This window comes from Ictalurus furcatus, chromosome 5 (genome assembly GCF_023375685.1).
Source record: "Ictalurus furcatus strain D&B chromosome 5, Billie_1.0, whole genome shotgun sequence".
In the NCBI taxonomy this organism is placed as follows: Eukaryota; Metazoa; Chordata; class Actinopteri; order Siluriformes; family Ictaluridae; genus Ictalurus; species Ictalurus furcatus.
Genome location: NC_071259.1, coordinates 20,476,907 through 20,497,219, shown reverse-complemented (window position 1 = coordinate 20,497,219; position 20,313 = coordinate 20,476,907). Strand labels below are relative to the sequence as shown.

The 20,313-nt window shown below is 37.4% G+C and overlaps 1 protein-coding gene across 2 annotated transcripts in view; it reads right to left on the bottom strand.

Moving 5' to 3' along the window:
• The window catches only part of ppardb (peroxisome proliferator-activated receptor delta b), a 21,026-nt gene extending 8,708 nt beyond the window's left edge, over positions 1-12,318 (bottom strand). Inside the window, exons 1-4 of one of the 2 annotated variants that reach the window (XM_053625119.1) lie at positions 11,861-12,318; positions 7,759-7,834; positions 5,067-5,472; positions 1,769-1,920 (exon numbers count right to left, since the gene is read on the bottom strand). In XM_053625119.1, coding sequence (XP_053481094.1) covers positions 1,769-1,920; positions 5,067-5,406 — 492 coding nt within the window. In that variant the 5' untranslated portion in view covers positions 5,407-5,472; positions 7,759-7,834; positions 11,861-12,318. The remainder of the gene's footprint in view (positions 1-1,768; positions 1,921-5,066; positions 5,473-7,758; positions 7,835-11,860) is intronic. The other variant, XM_053625118.1, reaches the window with a different exon arrangement.
• Positions 12,319-20,313: the final 7,995 nt, after the last annotated feature.

The window sequence follows — 20,313 nt, the reverse complement described above, 5'->3', positions numbered from 1 at the left end:
TCACCAGTCAAGCACAGTGAAGGTAGTGTCATGGCTTGGGCTTGCATGGCTACTTCTGGAATGGGCTCACTAATCTTTATTGATGATGTAACTCATGATGGTAGCAGCAGAGAGAATTCTGAAGTCTATACAAACATTCTATCTGCCAATTTACAGAGAAATGCATGGAATCAAATGGGCAGGGGAAAAAAGTGGAAGGTTTTAGACTGGCCAAGTCAATCACCAGGCCTTAACCCTGTTGAGCATGCATTTCACCCCCTGAAGAGGAGACTGAAGGGAGAAACCCCCAAAACAAACAACAGTTCAAAGAAACTGCAGTACAAACCAGGAAAAGCGACACAAATGAAGAATGCAACACTTTGATGATGTCAGTGGGGTCACCAGCTTGAGGCAGTTACTGCAAGCTAGGGACAAGTATTAACCAAATATTAATTGTTGTTTAAGACTCTGTTCCAATACTTTACCTAAAACACAATGCAATACCAAAAAAAAATGGTGGTCTGCCATCAAAGGAGTTGTTTAACACATAGAATCGAATAGACACCTTTATTTGTCACATATACATAACAGCATAGTGAAATTCTTTTCTTTGCTTATACCAGCTTGTTAGAAAGTTGGGGTCAGAGCGCAGGGTCAGCCATGTTACGGTACCCCTGGGTTAAGGGCCTTGCTCAAAAGCCTAACAGTGGCAGCTTGGGTGTTGGGGCTTGAACCCCCGACCTTTAAGCCAGAGCCTTAACTGTTGAGCTACCACTACCAACACATCAATATGTAAATATCTAGAGCCAACACATCTAGAAATTTTGATAGATTGTCTCATATTCATCCTTTGACCTCAAACCCAAATGTCTTCAGCGTATACCAAAAAAAAAGAATTGCATTGCAGTTCTAATACATTTGGAGGAGGCTATATGCATGTCAATGCACAATATATGGAAATATACACAATTATTCTGTTACAATACTTGCCTAAAACATACTTATGATTATGATATATGATATAACCTATTATTAATATTATTACAATCTACTGGTAATGGTATTCGTATTAGCCATTAGTAGTGCAAGCTGTACTGTACTAGCTACAAACACTCCCCAGAGACATCAATGATCTTTGTTACTTTCTTCAAAGCCTTATTTTTCTTCGTAATGTCTCTACATGCATTTAATGAGAGACAGTATATGACAGGATGAGATGAAAAAACAGATACAAGATTTCCATTTTTTCCTGAGTCAAGCCGTAAATAGAAACTAATTGCAGGTCGGACCTAAAGTTGTGAAAGGGGTGAATGAAAAATGTTTCACGGGCACCCTATGATTGCTCCGAGGAATCAATTGAGCCAGTAGTTTAGATTTGTCACTATACTGCGCGATATCTGATTTGCAGAAAGCTGAGAACATCTCAGCTTGCATGTCGCATGCTGCTTGCTGCTGTCACTGACGTCGCTGCTCCTTTTCACGCACTTAAATAGAAAATGAATGGTCGTCTGTCGCTTTCCTGCTTGCTGGTGTGAACGCACCTTAACTCTTTTCTTATCCGTTAATGTTTGGTTGCAGTACAGAAGAAAATATATTGGAATTGCGAATAACTTCAAAGGATTTACAAATTTTAGGAGATTTTTACATTCCTTGTTGCTTTCAGCTTTTGTTCCATTAACATCCTTTGTTGAAACCAAATCAGAGAACAGGAAGTGTTCACACACTCAACACATATTGAATGCGTACCCCTAATCTTAAAACTTGAGTAGCAGAAAGATCAAGCAGGTACCTTGCAGCCTTCGCAAGCATGTACACCGTAGTGGAACCCTGAAGCTTTGTCCCCACATATCTTGCACTCCATGTTTAGTCCCATACCTTCGGACTCATCTCGGCCCAACTTTAAATGATCAGACAATGAGAGAGTGGAGCTCTGCAGCGGATCTGAGACACACAATGAGAAAAGAAATGTTGCAATACTATGAATATTGATAGGAATGTGTGAGCGTTTATGAAAAGTCTATGCAAAAGATATTGATGCTATCTAAGCAATAAGTCATTATTTGCTTGAACAAACGTACAAAACCTAGCCATTCTACAGTATATACAGTTTCAAGTTGCTTGATTCTGCTGCGGCTTTTTTCAAAATTTGCAGAGCTTTTTTGTGGACAACTACTTGAATTGGCAAAATTGCATCTGCTCGAAACTGGCCGGATGATATACTGTCCTATAAATAACTGCAATAAACTATATTATTGTCCTTTTAAGACCATTTTATGCCACCAATATAAGGATAATATAATAGCATAGTTTTTGTCTTCTGATGAAAATATCCTTTACATTGAGTCAATATTTCATCCTCATATTTATTAATTTTAGTCAATTTTACTCTGACAAAAATGGCATTGAATGAATATTATTCAACTGCATTTAAGTTGATGAAAAAATGCAAAAATTAAACCAAATATTCACACATTTTATATATTAACTTAAACATGCAGCAATAAAAATGTGTGAAAGCCGCCCTTGTTGTGAAAAGATGATCTCCTGAAATAATAACATTACAATAAAGTACATGATTATAATAAAATATTGTTAATTCTTTATGCTTTAGATATTCATTGTGCATGGTTTAGTTACGGAAAGAGTGTATCCACCACGTGACTTACCGTTCTACCTAGCGCCTTACTTAAGTTCAAGTTCACTTGTGCATTCAGGTCATTTTGTGCAGAAGCAAGTTGTAATATTACGTTTATGTCTGATTAATCTCATGTTTGTATAGGATGCGTGTGGGCGAGTTCATTAACCCTAGTAAAGTGCTTCAGTTTCCCAGTGTTCATTAAACTGTTCAGCTTAAGCAGCTCAATCCCCAACATACTGACTATGACTGGATAATTCGAAACGCTAGAGCTATTCGTTCTAGATTTTTCTTCTTAAAAAATCATTGTTAGTGCATTGTTAATATCTTGCGTGTCATTTTTTCAACAGTATGTTTTATTTAGAATCAGTGCTAGTGCTTGCTACACATCTTAAATTTGTAAAATAAAAAAAAGGTTTTTGCTTTTGAATGTGCATTATTATCTTAAGTTTGACGAATAGTCAAAGTTCGGATAGAGCAGACGAGAGGACAGAAGCAGTGCGAATGCCAAAAATGTTGGTGTGTCATGAATCTCCCCCTCGCGACAGGCACTGCATGCAGAAGCCCTCAGTCCTCAGCATGTGTTGATCTAGTTTCGTTTTCTCGTTTGTGTATTTTGGATTATCCCTGCTTTTGCTGTTCGCTGATCGCCTGACCTGTGCCTGTGCTCTGTTTACTGATTTTGATTTCTCTGCCTGCCTCAAATAAAACGCTTAAAATGAATTTGCGTCCGTCTCATACTCACCGAACATGAGATGGTGACATTCATGCTTATGTAAACAAACACGCATGTAAACACAATGTGCAATATCAAGGTCAGCAAAAATAATCGAGGTCATGTAAATGGCAAATGGTAAATGGTGCACTTATATAGCGCTTTTATCCAAAGCGCTTTACACTGTGTCTCATTCACCCATTCACACACACACACACACACTCACACACCAATGGTAGCAGAGCTGCCATGCAAGGTGCTAACTTGCCATCGGGAGCAACTTGGGGTTCAGTGTCTTGCCCAAGGACACTTCGGCATGTGGCATGTGGAGTCGTGTGGGCCGGGAATCGAACCGCCAACCCTACGATTAGTGGACAACCCGCTCTACCACCTACCACAGTGAAATTTGTTGGTAAAGGAGTCCTTTTCGCTTTAAAGATGTTCGACGCACATGAATCAAAGGGGGCATTGGCTGAATGCGCGTTATGATTACGTCACATGATTATGTCACGCGTCTTGGCCCAAAATCTGCAGAAAATTTGCAGTAATTTAGAAAAATTGCCAGCTCCTGTGAATAGCGTGTCGTTTTCTTGATTTTGCGTTTATTTCTGAGATCGCACAGTCCTGGAGGGACTATGTTAGTCAAATCAGTTGTAGCAGATGGATTTAACATACATGGATGTATTGGTTGGTGACAACTACTGCGATAACATGTGGTGGAAAATAGCTAACTATGACAGACAGTTTTATATTAAGGTTGTAGCCTGAGCAATAACCAAGTAAGCCATCCAGACTGGGTTTTCAAAAGGCATTTACACACACACACACACAAAAAAAAGGCGGCCTTCAGCCAGTGAATAAGCGCTTTCCTAAGAAATCATCTGGCAAGGTAATTTTGCACTATGTCAAGCTTTGTCTCTTAAAAGAACAAATGCGTCTTGTGGAGTGTTAAGAAAGTTTTCTGACAAAGCAGCAAACAGAAGCGATTACAGTATGCAAAGGACCATAAGGCATTCACTTGTCAACCAGTAGCAAAAACTCCTATGGGATACTGACTCCAGATTTGATTTTTTTTGTTTGTTTAGTTCAGTATATAAACTAATACAATTGTTGAGAAATACACTGATGCCGAAGCAAAGTGGTGACTCCATAACTGTTTGGGTGTTCTAAAGACATTCCAGAATAATGAATAATGCAAAACTAAGACTTTGATTCATAATGCTATCCCTGCAGAAAAATGACAGGAAAAGATTTGTAAAAACTACAAATCTCACAGCCATGTAGGAAAAAGCCCGTTTGTAATAATAATAATACCTTCAATTTATATAGTGCTTTTCTAGGCACCCAAAGCTCTTTACATTGTATTAAGGGGGAAATCTCCTCAAACCACTACCAGCGTGTAGCATCCACCTGGATGATGCGACGGCAGCCATAGTGCGCCAGAACGCCCACAACACACCAGCTACTGGTGGAAAGGAGAGTGATGTAGCCAATATTTAGCCAATATTATTAGGTAGCCATGATAAATAAGGGCCAATGGGGGATTTTTTCTAAATATTTAAACCTGGTCACTGCAAAGGACTGTTATAAGCAACGATAGGGAATGTTTTCTCATATAATATATTTGAATAACAGTGGACTGCTGAAAATAAATGAAATAATTTGTAAACAAAACAGAATTTTATTTAGAACACGTGGTTCGCTGTTATCTAATTGACTTAACTGACACTTATTTACCTGGACATGTGCTGGTTGTTACAGCCGCACTGCTGTTGTTCTGTAGTTTATCCTTTTCAGCTTCCACCCCATTCTGAACACATGGATTGTCCCCGGCCTCTTTACTTTCAGCTTCCTCGCCCGAGGCAGAGCCGAGCTCCTGCAGCTCAGAGGAGGTTGATTCTCCTTCCTGAACCATTAACCAGGTTGTGTCCTCAGTAATGTGAGGAAAGTTGAGGTCAGGCTGTGATGACCCTTCATCTTCAGTAAGCCCATCCAAAGCTACAACACTCTGCACGACGGTCAGCTCCGTCAGACAGCCACTCTTTCCCGTAGAAGCTTCTCGCTCGACTGCCTCCATGGCTCTCCGTCAGCCTGCCAGCTAAGGTTTGCATCACTCCATCATGCAGCTATTATGGCTACCCTGCTGTTGAGATGAGAAATGAAAGGGACCGCCGTTAACCGGCATATAATACATAATATTATTCATTTGATAAGAAGATATATAATTAAGAAATTATAACGTTATGAGACAGTCGATGTTGGCATATTATTTTGTCCCACAAAAGATGGACTGAATTACAGGACAGTTTAATATATAAAACTATATAATTAATATACTGTATATACAGTGGCCTGCATAAGAATTCCCTCCCTTGACCTTTTCCACATTTTGCATTGTTACAACATGGAATCAATTTAGTTTGCAAACCTATTTTGAAAAAAAATAATTAATTAAAGGTTATTAGCATATTTATTTTTAATGGTGCCGGTCACAACACTTTCATCACTCCATTATCTCACAATTAAATACTTGCAATGTGAAAACAACGACATGGGAGAAACACATAGAATGGCCAAAGACTTTCTGCTATTGAGTTTTTAGGAATTAATGGAATTGCCCATTTTGTCTGTGTAGTATTGGAGCTGTGAAAATGACCAAAGTACAAATCTCTATAGTGTCTACTGGCAAATAAAAAAAAATGTAAATAACAGTTAATAACCCCCCCCCCATTACAGTATTTTTATAGTTACAGTATTTTAAAGAATTATTCAACTCTACACTGACCAGAAAACTAAACATATTACTATTTTTTTTGTTTTTATGAATGAGATAAAATCACTTATAACCACTGTTTGAGGCTTCTGTGCCAGTTTTGTTAGATTTTTTTTAGGTGTTTCAGTAAAGAACAGAGATGGAGTAACCAAGATAATGAGGAGCTACAATTCTGTAGTCTGCAGAATTGTAGATTTTTTGTTTCTTACATTCATATGGCTCTGAATACTGTAGGAAGAGGATGTTATTAATTATTTGATTTATTAACATTTTAACTTAAACTATTATAGGGTATTGTGTGATTCAAGTACTTTAACTTTTACTTTAAGCTTTAACATATTTAGTGTATAATTATTTGTCACACAATTCCAGTTACCTGCAGCTTGCCAACTTGTTTTTGACCCCGACCCATCCTTCTACACATTTTTCCACTTAAATGAAAAACATGTCAAAAAATTATGGGGAAAAAAGTACCGGTTTTTAAATACATTATTATTTGTGCAAGATGCTGAAGTGTGTTTTTTGGCCAGGGGTAACTTTGGCCCCATGTCAAACCTTTCTGAAGAAAATATGGAATAATAGCTTATTGTTCGATTCTGGGCAAATCATTGAAATACTTTGGTTCTCTAATTAATCCACCGTCTGAAGCAGTGCAGCTTATAAAGACTGTCCAGTTAATCTGCATTTCACCACAGAACTCACAGCCATCAGGAGCTACGCAGCCTAGCCTGTCATTGCTGTTTGTTAACAAAACTCCTGTTATTCAGAAATGAAATGAAAACTCTGTGAAATGCTCTCCATGGAAACTGCTCATTAAAATTCAACTAAACTTACATATTTAGTGAGAGTGTAAGAATTTAAGGTTATAATTTATATTATTACAACCAAATGAATGAACCTGTGGCTAAGCTGTAGATTTGCCCTGTACTATCACAATGCCGTTATGGAAATGTGATAGCTCCACAACTAACTTCCAACCAGCACTAGATATAGAGTACAGTAATAACACAGAGTAGTCACGAGAAAAATGGAAGCTGAATCCAGATTGAGATCCATGTAATCCATGGAATTTTTGATAAGAAGATTATTAGGGCGTCATGTAAGAATGTGTGCCTAAGTAATAAACATACTGGCAATTTTATTGAAATGTATTTAGGTTTGTAGCCTATTGTGTACGGAAACCTGTACAGCAGTACATAGAGAATAAATGTATAGTAAAAGCATCTGTTCAGACTTGTCAGTAACCAGTCAAACTAGTTTTCGGAATAACTAACAGTACTGACGTTTTCTGGAATACAGAATCACATACACAAACAGCACATAAATCACCCTTTGTAAGGATGAAGGGAATACACTTGTACCTAGTCTTCTCACTGTTTCATTTTTAGTCAGCGCAGCAGTTCGTTTTCCACCCTCAAAATTTATGATGTCTTAACTTTGTTGTACTTAAAAACTAATAATAATAATAATACCCCGATATCCAAACTCATCTTGGTATGCTTTTGATTAAATGGCTTTTTGTTACTATGTGCAAATGTGGAATGAATATAGAATTTATTTTATCATATGTACTGTGGCATAAGCTGATAAGCAGAACATCTCACATCAGACACAATTATAACTTTTAAAGTGAAACTATTAAGTAAAAATACTTACAGCATCTACTACTTTCTCGGTGAAGAGAGCTTGTACTTCAGTGGGGGTGTTAATTGCCTCTGAACTCAGCTCATGCCTGAACATGTGGACATGCTTTGATTATTAAAGCATGTAATACTAGACAAAACCACACAGAGTTTAGCCGCATACTATGTTGTTGTTTTGTCTTGCATTTAATATAGCTGTACTTGATGTTTACTTTGGTTATTTGATATATTAAATAACACACAGTTTGTACAATACTTTATTGATATAATACACTGTATGAGACTGTACAAGTCAGAACATCAGAAGTCAATCTGCTATCACATTGTTCGACTTGTCTAAAATCTGAAAGTGCAACATCATACCATCCAGTGAGTGTACGGGTCCGATATACTGACTGTTTGGTTGCTGTATTAATTGATCAATAAGCTTGACCTATTTATAGTATCTTGTACAATGTATTTCAACCCCTATTTCTATTTTCTAGGCTTGTGTGGCTGCTGTCATAACGCATTTTCCCTTACAGAGGCAAGAATGTGTGTGTGTGTGTGTGTGTGTGTGTGTGAGCATCTGTCATTAAAAAAAAAAAGCAAAAGAATGATCAAATAGTTATCAAACCAATTGCCATATATATGCTGTGGCAGCGTTGGCTGTGCTGCTGTTTTCACACAGTTATCCACGTAAATCATTTCCTCTGTGTATTAATACACAGACACATAGATAGGACGAGACTGACAGTTAAGAATATTTATTGTCCCACATACTTTAATCTATCTCATTCTATCCATACGCTTATACAGTGGAAGGAAAAGTAAAGGACACTGGTGCATATACAAAGAAACACAGGGCCCAGGTGAAGAAAAATACTGCATTAAAATAAGGTGGTTATTTTGGAATTTTTTGGTGTGACAACCATGAATACAATGTGAAGACACTCATCTCTGTGATTTATATGGAGATTGCTTATCCCCTGCACACATTGTTTTTTTTTTGTATACATCTTCAATGATATAGAAATAGACTTTTTTACAAAGATTTCATAACATAACGTTTATTTCCTTTAACTGTCACCACCAACGTTTTTTTATATAGTCAATTAATATTGCAATATTTTTAGTAGGGATGCACCGAATGTTCGGAAACCGAAATTATTCGGCTGAAAATAGCAAAAAAAAGCACTTTCAGTGTTCGGCTGAATAAATTTGACCGAACAATGACGTGTTTGATGACGTGCCAAATAGCCTAGCAACCAGAGTGAGATGCGCGAATTTCACGACCCCCACTTCCAGCAGCGTGCTCGGCGCAATGAAGGGGCGCGCGCATGCTCTTCGGATGTTGACAACCGTGACATTGTTTACTGTGGACACGTGCGTTTGTTTTGTTTCTGTTCCGGAGTATTCTGTCACGTCGCGAGACGTAAGGGAGTAGAGTATGGAAACAGGTAAAGACGTATTTATTTAAGGGAACATAACATTAACAACGTATCTAACTATACTATATCTACTATAATACTCCGCGAGGTGTACGTATGAGCGGTATATATCCCGTATATAATCAGCCGTATATAACCGAATATAACCATTTTTTGCACTCTTGTCAATGCACTTTTTTGTTATAGGCTACAGAGTGTTAGATTCTTTCAGTAGTCAGTTATAGGCCTAACATAGGTTATCATACGGTGAAACTATAACATTCCTAGCTACCACTTTTCACTAACGCCATGGACTCTAAACAGATGAGACACATGGAGAAATGCATGCTGCTTTGTCCAATCGTCTTAAGATAAATAATTTATATAAATGAGTGTGACTGGAAAACTGCAACTTAGGACATGCTACATAAGCTGTAAAGGTTCATATTTTGAAAATAATAGTTTTTTTTTTTTTCTATACTATACAGTGAGGGCAGGAAGTATTGGGACACTTTTGTTTTTGTCCTTTAATATGTCTTTTTTATGTTGCATCATGTTTGTTAATACTGTAAATATGAACCAAAAAGAAGCATGTATTTAACATACTCCTTTTAAAAAAAAAAAAAAAGATATTTTTAAAAACAAAATTGATAGAGAAGCTGTAATTAACAACACCAGCTTTGCACCAGCTATACTTTTTTGTATATATATCACCACAAAGTACTTGTTGCATAGTTGGTGTTGGCAATTACAGCTTTGATGTTTTTACAATAAAAATTAATTGTTTTTTTGCTGCATTGTTGTTCAATTTTGGCTCATTCTTCTTTGCAAATCAGCTTTAATTCCCCAAGGTTAGGAGGGTTCATCTAATTGACTCGCAATTACAAAATCCTCCATAACTTTTTTTATGGGATTTAAGTCAGTAGATTGGCTGGACCATGCAAGGCATTCTTGAGTTATTTTAGCTGTAAGTTAGGGTCAGTGTCTTATTGAAATGTCCAGCTTCTCCCTAGATTCAATTTCTTGGCCGGTGAGATATATGCTGTGTTCGTTGTGCCTTGAAAGTGGTAATTAGCAAGTTGTAATGACGTCACTAGCCACCTCGGCATGTTCAACATGCTAACTGGAAAAAACAAAAAAACAAAACATGAACACCTCCATGAAAGCATGTCTTTTTTGCAGTAATGTGCAGTTTGTGCTTACCTTATGTGCACTGTATGCACATATTTATGATTTCTTGTTACAATGTTTGTTACTCAAAGCAAAAGTAAAACATAATTAAACATAACTGTGTGGGACCTATTATTAAAGTAAATGTGTATTTCAGTAATACAGCTAAGTAGGAGGGTTTCAGTTACCAGCATTTATATTAAAACATGGATTCCATGTATGCAAAACTAACATTTTTAATTAAATATTGATAACTAATCATAATCGAATCGTAACCATACAAATAAGAATTGAATTGCCAAATTGGTCGCAATACCCAGCCCTAGTGCACATACGCTAGTGTACGCGTAAAAAAAAAAAGCTAATTATACCAGAGGCTCAACTGTGTATGTGATGTAGGTATGATCATAAACAGTAGCAAAGATATATATATATATATATATATATATATATATATATATATATATATATATATATATACACACACACACACACACATACATACACACACATACATTATATAACATCCATTACTTATTCTGTCAGCATTATCAACCCCATTTTAAACGTTCATACCTTGGCATATCTGGGTTAAGCCTGTATTATGTAAACTATAGGAAATAATGTTCAAATTTAAAGCAACGCTGAAGAATAGGACATTTGTTCATACACTCTATACAAATTATATTGTGCAGTCCTATTCCCATGTCTTATCTGGATTAAGTGCAAATCGTTGTTGTTGTTTTTTTTAAAGCTCTTTACGACTACTGCCACAAACCCTTCCTACAGTGTTTAAAAATAAAGATTCAGCGACACGGCTACCACACTGTTGTTATTGCTGAAGATGATGAGGCGTCCCAAACACAGAAGCGGCCCTTTAACTACGGGGTCTGTTCTTGAGAATAACACGGCCAAAAGAGCAGTATCAGTTTGCACTGAAATCAGCGAGGGTGGACTTTAAGAAAGGACAGACATGCTAGCTACAAATCAACACCAAAATGTATTTACCCAGCAAAACTGAAAGTCACAAAAGCTTAGTGAGAATTACATTCAGGAGCAAGCTATATTGTATAATTACGTTAACTAGCTAGTTGTGCTGATTTTGTAGTCGTTTTGAGTTTGCAGTTTTGTAAATTCGCGTAAACATTTATTTATATAGTTCTGTAAGGCAGCAGTTTGACCAAATGTGTTTATTTCTTTGCTATTCTAGTGCACTTAAGCTACTTTCAGCTACAAAGCAGGACTAGCTAACATTGTTTCCTAAGCGTCTGTCAGAAGGAAACCGCAAACAAGCAGAGAAAAATAACACGTTCATTAGCCAGCTAGCTGCCCAGCTAGCGCTGTATGGTCCAAACCATACTGATCGAAAACTTAAGTGTGTCAAGGATTACTAAACTAAACCAAGTTATTTATAGCCTGAACTAAACAGCGTACTAGTCATTACGGTGCCCAAAGTGATTGTGTTTTGTTTTATTTTATTTTCCAATTTGCCAGAAGAACACAAACATCCACGTCGTTAGTCATCAGCAGTCCTACCTGCTGTTCTTGCTGTGTTTGGTGTCGTTTAAGGCTCCCAGGACGAATGATGAGTGACCAACTTTCGTTTTCTGCAGATATCAACTATTTCCAAGCAGCGGCTGTCTAGACGTAGCGGTCGCATGACCAGAGAATGAATAGTTTAAGTAGTATTTTTCTGCTTGACCATCACATTGCTTCGGTCCACAATATCCGATTTGCCTTTTACATGGTAGCCTGCTGCTAGCTAGCTAAGCTAACACGCGTCGCCCTTTCAGAGGTACAATCATATTAACACATAGATATTAACACACTTCTGTTGTTGTTTATTCTCTTCGAGTTGAACTTCTGACAGAAAGAGAGCGCTAAAAATCGTTGACAAAGTATCCAAGTAAACTTTGTCTAAATCTTGCTCTGATTGCTCACAGGACTGACAGCAAAGCCACACGAACCCTGCGCGTCAAGCGTATCGTGGCGTGACGGAGACGCGCGGGGGACTGGGCGTGGCCTAATGACGTGTCTGACCCATTAGTTTATATGGTTATATAATATTATTTATAATAATAATAATAATAGTCACTACTACTACTACTACTAATAATAATAATAATAATTATTATTATTATTAGTAGTAGTAGTAGTAGTAGTAGTAGTTGTCAATTATTTAATACATTATTATTATTATTTAGTATGGTTGTTATTTTATGCATTATTATTTTAGAGTAATCATGTATTATGTTTAGTGAAATATATTACTTTAGTGAAATCTTGCTTCTGTTTAGACGAGTCAGTCTACAAACCAGGTGGAGTCGTAGTGGACTGTTAATATAATTCAATTTATTTCTGAGGAATTAATCAGGATAAAATGAAATGTTTATGGTATGTGTTCAGATGATTTTTAATTATACTGTAGATAATCTACCAGCAAAAACTCGCCCCCGAGATGCTGTGCTCGTACTACTGAGGTAATATGGAAAGCCCCAAGGCTCAAAACTAACGTTTTAACGACTTTTATCTGTAGACTATTGTATTCCAGAAGTGAGTCATATGCCATGACTGTGTAGTTATATTTTGAAAATGGGGTAATAGAACTTATGTTTGTTGCATTTTTAATGTCTTTATTAACACAAACACCTACTGTTATTTCTTTCAATAAATAATGTTATATTTGTGAGAGAGTTTTCATTTTGAATATTGTAGACTTCTGGAAGAAATGTGTACTCACTTATATAACTGTGATTTTCTAGGCTTTATATGTGACCATTCTCAAAAGGCACAATACCTGGACATATTGATCATATATGTCCCCCCCATACAGTTATGCCACAAGAAAGCTCCACTGTCCACTTTATTTAAGCTGTTTAGAGTAAACTAAATCTGATGGTTTTCTGTCCCAACAAGTACACTTTCACTGCAATTTACTGAGAAAGGGTCAAAAGAATTTGAAGATTAAAACAATCATACAAGTTTTTAGCTTTTATCTTTGTCTTAACACCACCTCCATCATAGCAAATTTGTCCATCATAGCAGGGGGAACGCATCCTGACAGCTGAGAATGTTACTGTCAGATACTGAAAGCCTCTTATTGAGCACAGGGGGGAACAGTATCTGATAGTACCATTCCCAGCTGTCAGGATGCATTCCCCATGCTATGATGGACAAATTTGCTAAGATGGAGGTGGTGTTGAGACAAAGATAAAAGCTAAAAACTTGTGTGGATATCCAAAAATCCGCTAGTGGTTTCTCTGTGAACCTCTGTGTACAAGCATTTAAAATAAAAAAAATTTCCACAACCCCCCTGCTACCGCTTTGTGACCCCCCATTGGATCGTGACCCCCAGGTTAAGAACCGATGCTCTAAACAGCTCAACTTGTGGCCAAATCACACAATTGCATTTCTACAAAAAAAAAAAAAAAGAAAAAAACTGTATTAAGGGGTAAAAAGAGAAATATGATCAATATGTCCAGGTATTGAGTCTTTTGAGAACGGCCGCATATTTAGCCTAGAAAATCACAGTCATGTGAGTGAGCACACACAGAAGTCTACAATGTTCAAAATTAAAACTCTCTCACATATATAACATTATTTGTTGAAAGAAAAAACAGTAAGTGTTTGTGATAATAAAGACATTTAAAAATGCAACAAACATAAGTTCTGTTACACCCTTTTCAAAATATAACTGGATTGTCATGAAACATGCCTTTCACTTCTGGAATACAACATTCTACGGATAAAAGTCGTTAAAAATGTTAGTTTTGAGCCCTAGGGCTTTCCATAGTACCTCAGCGGTACGAGCACAGCATGTCGGGGGCGGGTTTTTCGTGCACTCACGGTTTAATTCGTTTTATTTCGACAACACCTGTTTTGGTCTTAAGACAAATAAATGTTCTCGGTATTATCCTAAACTTTACTCGGTCTTGCCTCGACCTACGAAGACTCAAAATCTTTTTCGACACCAACCAAGACCATAACATCATTTCCATGAACAAGTACTCTCAGGATGTGGAGTTATATAGCGCCTATAAATTTCCAAATACTTAATCTTTTTATGTTTCAAATAATATAGCACACGTTCTTGTAATGCACAGCTGTATTTGGTCTCAGAAAGTAGTATGAGCCAAAACCAATTCTAGTTTTAATGCATTTAATTTACCTGCTATGTGCTTAAATCAAAGAAAATGTGCTTTGATTTGCAAACCTTTACATGTGCAGTACTATATATTTTTATGAAAAAAGTGAATCTTTCCTATAACTAGCAAACTCATTTCATTTACCTCACACCTGCTCCCTAACCTGTGTGCTTTATGATATAAAACTGTTACACTGCAGCACTTGCTTGAAGAATGGCCTATGCTTAACATGACCTATGTATGTCCTGTGTACTCACTTGTACAAAATTCAGTAGAAGTTTCATGTCAGGTTAGGAATATACTACAACCAGCAAACTACCACATCTGAGCGTCTGGTCTCGGTCTTGACATGGACTCAGACATTTGTTGTGTTGATCTCGGCAAGTGATGTGTCTAAAACCGTTCCCTATCTCCTATATAGGATACACCATATAGGTTGTCGGCCATTTTGTATTGGTGTCCGAATTCTGACCGAACAACTTCATTCTCTACATTCGTTCACTTGTTTATACCCACAATGCACTCTGATTTCGAGTGTACATCCGATGTACACTCGCCAACGCACTATTTCCCATACTCCAACGCCAGACGGTGATAGAACGCAAAAGAAAAAGAAACATGGCGGACAGTAAGGTCGGAGGCGGCAACTTTAACAAATGTAAATGTAACATTTTATTAATTAAAATACATCTGTATCCAGATATTTCAAAGCAAAATGATACAGATTATTGATTGATTGGCACAGTAGCCTATTTATTTTCAGCCACTTAGTTTGTGATTTAAATTAACTTTTAAATTACCAACCTTACACATCAAATGATAATTTGGATGATTGTTCACATATATTAGTTAACACAGTCACAGTACCGCATTCACATACATATTAGAAAAGAATGTATTGACTTTTTAATTAATAAAATAAAATAAATGTGATAGACAGTAGTGTTTTTTAAATATTATAAATATATTTATTAAATATAATAAATAAGCCTAATAGTAAATAAACACGACAAGCAGTTTTTGTTCTCTTTATCAACTGATGCAATGACAAATACATGACAAATGAACAGTGAGAAAATTAACTTTACTGTTTTATGATACAATAACATTAATGTCCAAGACAGAGTGCTCTCTGAGGCATTATCAGCATCCAAATTCGCTCATTCATTTTCCTTCACTTCTTCCCCGTATAATGGACTCAAAGTCATTTGCTATATAGGGAACAGTGAATGAGTGAAAGAGTGAGCGGTTTCAGACACAACATCGGTCTTGCCTCCCTGTCACACTCGAGCTTCTTGACTTGGATTTTATTGACCATGGTCTTGGTTTTGAGGGCTTAGTGGTTAGCACGTTCACCTCACACCTCCAGGGTCCGGGGTTTAAGTCCCACCAGGGTCATGTGTGTGCATGTTCTCCCTGTGCTGTGGGGGTTTCCTCTGGGTACTCTGGTTTCCTCCCATGCATGGTAGGCTGATTGGCGTGTCTAAAGTGTCCGTAGTGTATGAATGAGTGTGTATGTGATTGTGCCCTGCAATTGCCAATTGCCAATCCTGCGATGTACTGGCACCCTGTCCAGGGTGTACCCCGCCTTGTGCCCGATGCTTCCTGGGATAGGCTCCAGGTTCCCCGTGACCCTGAAAAGGAGTAAGCGGTAGAAGATGGATGGATGGATGGATGGTCTTGGTTTTGACTCAGTCTTGGCTAAGGTTGTCTTGAAACCAACGCTAGCAGTTATACATCTGAAGGATGAAGATTTGTTGTATTATCTTATGCCACCACCTGGTGTCGCCCCAGCTGTACTGTATTTCCCTAGATTTATTACAACAATCACTGCAATATCCCCCAATACAGCTGAGCTGCAGTCCACTTGACTTGTAAGCGTTTTAGAATGGCCCATAATTGGCAGATCGTAACAACGTCATATGAAATAGGGGCGAAATGTCCGTCTTTTGTTAGCTAGCCAAGCTAGCCAGCTAACTGTGATGAGTGGTGTATATTTTCCTCATCAACCAGCGAACTGTATGACCAGTGCTATAGGTTTAACAAGTGAAGAAAATACTTGTTAGGTAAGGAGTGCTAGTTTGTTTCTGATGCTGTGCACAGCCATGTTGATTTGATTTCACTCCGTAAACGGGGAAGGAACTCGTAATTGAAAAGACTACCCCAAGTTAACTAGTACAATCCTCAAGTTGAGGGGACGTTTTGTTTAGTGTTTACTGGTCAGAGCTCGGGAATTACGAGTTACGACTTCTAGTTGGATGCAGCATTAAAGGACAAAAAAAAGAAGTTTGGGGATTTTAATTGTGCAACTAAAGCTACTTAATGGCAAGTTGAATTGATAATGAAAAACACTGTAGGACTTTATTTGAAGACTTTTTTCCCCCTTTAACTTTTTTTTTCACTTATTGATGAGATGATGTAGGCTAAATGGCACAATGAATCTGCATATAGGTAAACACAACTATATCTTGTGATCAAATACAGAATAAACATAAATGAAAACATTACTTTAGCACATTTAAACACTTCTTTTCATATATAAAATTATAATATTGCTTCTCATATGTGTGGTTGGTTTTATGTATGGTTGGTTTTGCACATTTGAATGGACTTTTTTCCAAGGTTTATTTATGCCCATTGGTTCTAACTAATTTAATATCATTAATGGTGTATTATTTCTTTTGATTATGACATTTATTGGAATTTGATTTTCCTGAGAGAGGTGGAGCATTTGTACTGTTTGCTTACATAATACAATAAAATTACTTTTCTGTAAGAAGCATGTGTTGATTTTGAAGCCTCCTATCTCCTCATGCCTTGATTCCTCTATGTACTTTTTAAAAAAATTCTAACTGAGGCCTCCTTGATTCCTTGATGTTATATCCTATGACAACAATTAAAGTTTTGGGATGCATCCCAGGTCACAGGCTATATGCCAAAGGGGGTTCTACAGGGTTAACATCAATGACTTAAATGTGACAGTAATCTCCAAACACCTTTCCACTCAGTCCAGAGTTGGTTGGTTCATTTTGACTGTTGTTAGAAGAGGGGAAATAGAACCCTAAATATCAGCTAACCCCCAGGGTTCTCTCTCAATCAGAAGCAGTGCCAGATCAGCAGGAGCTCAGCAGGAAGGCTCCATGGAACAATGGCTATATGACAATGGTACTTGTGTAAATTCTTATACAGTCACTTCATGACAGGTCATTCTCACCACCACTGGAAGTTATCAAGTGTTCATAGAACTGTAGTTAAATACATAACTAACATTCTTTTCTCTATATCCATCCTCCTATTTTGACTAATCCACCCTGAGTGTCTGTTGCCAAAACCTCAGAGAACTCTCTGTTCTATTTCACACCCACTCTTAGAAAAAATGGTCCTTCAAGGGCACCTTGTGTAGTTAAGGTCCATAGCTTCCTAAAAAGGGTTCTACTTGTGAGATGCACTTTGGGCATGGGATCTCACAAAAAAAGTCATGTCAGGCAGATTTTATGTTCATGTGTTTGGAGCAATGTTACAACCTGCTATCTTGGGATGGGAAGTTTTTGTGTGCTGTGACATATTTTGTGTGCAGGTCCAAACTCCCTCCCAGAGTTTCCCGCCTCCCCGGATGACCTCACTGAACGGCGGCCATATTTAAAGAGGAAGACGGAGTTTGAATGGGGTGGGATGTTGGAGGTGGTTAGAGATTGTGTTTGGTTGTGCTGCTTGTATGCTATTTTCTGACTGCTATTCTGGTTTTTGGACTTTGAGTTTGGTTGTCCCTATATCTGTCATTGTGCATTCTCTTCACTCTTGTATATATGTTCACTTGGTTCACTGGCAGTAGGGGTGTTGCTGCCATTTCTTTTGGGAGAGGGTCCTTTTGTCTCTGTTTTTTTGCTTAGGTAGTTAGGGAAGTATCCTTGTATTTTCTTTCTTTTCCTTTTAGGTAAGCTAGCTACCTAATAATAGAATTCTTTTGTTTATTATTTTGGCCTTGGCCAACCCTGAAGATACACCTGGTTTGGTTAATTTGTACAGTTATATGTATATAATTGTCTGTTACAATATACCACACCCTTTTTGAACAACCTTGTTTGTGTTGTTATTCCTGGCTCCCTCATTTTTTATAAAGATCAATCCAATTGAATCCTGAGCTGGTTACTCTGTGTAGCCTACCTTAGACAGGGCCGTAACAAGCAGGAATTCAGTGTGGGGGACAATGCCTCCATGTCAACAAGCTTGGTCCCCCCCTCTGGCCCCTCTAAATTCAGAATTGTCTTGCACCAAAACAATTTTTCAAACTTCTAGTAGACAGAAGAAATTACTCAATGGTCACTGGGGAAGCAAGACCGCATGATGAGACTGCGTGCACTAAAAAGAAGGTTTCACATCATCAACAACAGGGCTGGAAAAGAGGGGGTGTTGGTTGGGACGTTCCATGTCAAACTGGCTAAAATTTTTTTGGAAATGTGGGAACTTGCACAGAAATGCGAGTTCTGCACATAAGCGTGGTGGGGATATACATCATGTGGTTACACAATGTTGATGTTCCTGATTGACCTACAGGCTATAGCCAATGGAAACACTTCTCTATCAGTGCGCGCCCTCAGAGAACTGATCAGACCACCTCAGATACAGTTGCAATCAAAATTATTCAACCCCCATTGCAAATCAGATTTATTGTCAAAATTTACAGACTTTCAGCTGTTTGCAATGAACAAATCAAACAAAAGCAATTGAAATAGTTAAACACAATGAATTCTTCAAGTGGTTTCCCCAAATTCACCAGTGGCCCCTCAATAATTGTTGCACACCTATATTTAACAAAGATTTTTTTCTGATAAACCTGTTGTGTTTGCAATTGTTTGATATCCATGAAGGCAGAGTATTTTTATGAAGTTTTTTAAACAAAAGATCAAAAGGTTAAACAATAAAGACAATTTTTCACAGCCTTCTTTGCTCATATTTACGGGTGCCAATATTAGTGGAGGACACTATAGGTGTAATGATCTTATATTTTGTTAATTGTAATCTTACAATAAGAAATATTAGATACATTTGACTATATTCAAGATATTTTCACTTGCTAAGATTACTTTTTTTTGCAGTGTTGGTAATGTTTCTGGGTTTTTCTTCATAGGTCTTACAATATTTCTGTCATCAACTGCTGTTGTTTTCTTTGACCGACCTGTTCCATGGCAAGCCATGAACCTTGCTTGATAACAGGGGCACTGCGATGCTGGAAGTGGTTTGGGCTTCTTAGCTCTAGTAAATATGGGTGTGACGGTCAGGTGTCCACAAATGTTTGACCATATAATGTATTTATGTTATTTGTAATAGTAAAACAATAAAAATACAATTTAAAACTTCCTTTCAGTTGGGTTTATGTCAAAATTGTGTTTGTCATAATGTCGACATAAGAGACTGATAAACAGACCAGCCTACTTCCTTTTTTGGACACTGATTTGCTTGTTGAGCTGAACGGTTAAAAGTTGAAAACATCTCAACTTTAAATAACCCTGCTTGTGCAACTTTCTGTTCTATATCACACCCACTTGTGATCACACCCACTTTTCTCTTGAAAAAAGGGTTTCTCAAGGGCTCCTTGGGTACTTAAAGCCCCATAGCTTACTTGGAAGCTGTGCATCAGGACTGGGAGCCAAAGAAAAATAATTCACGCCAGGCAGATTTTATGTTCATGCATGTAAGAGCAGGAATTCAGATATGAAGCTTGTGTGACAAAGCGGGGCCACGTAAATGAACACAGGAGCACACTGCATGATGCATTTACCGGATTCATCCTGATTAACTTCTTTAACCTGATTAGGGTCATGCTGGTTTAAATTACAGATGTGT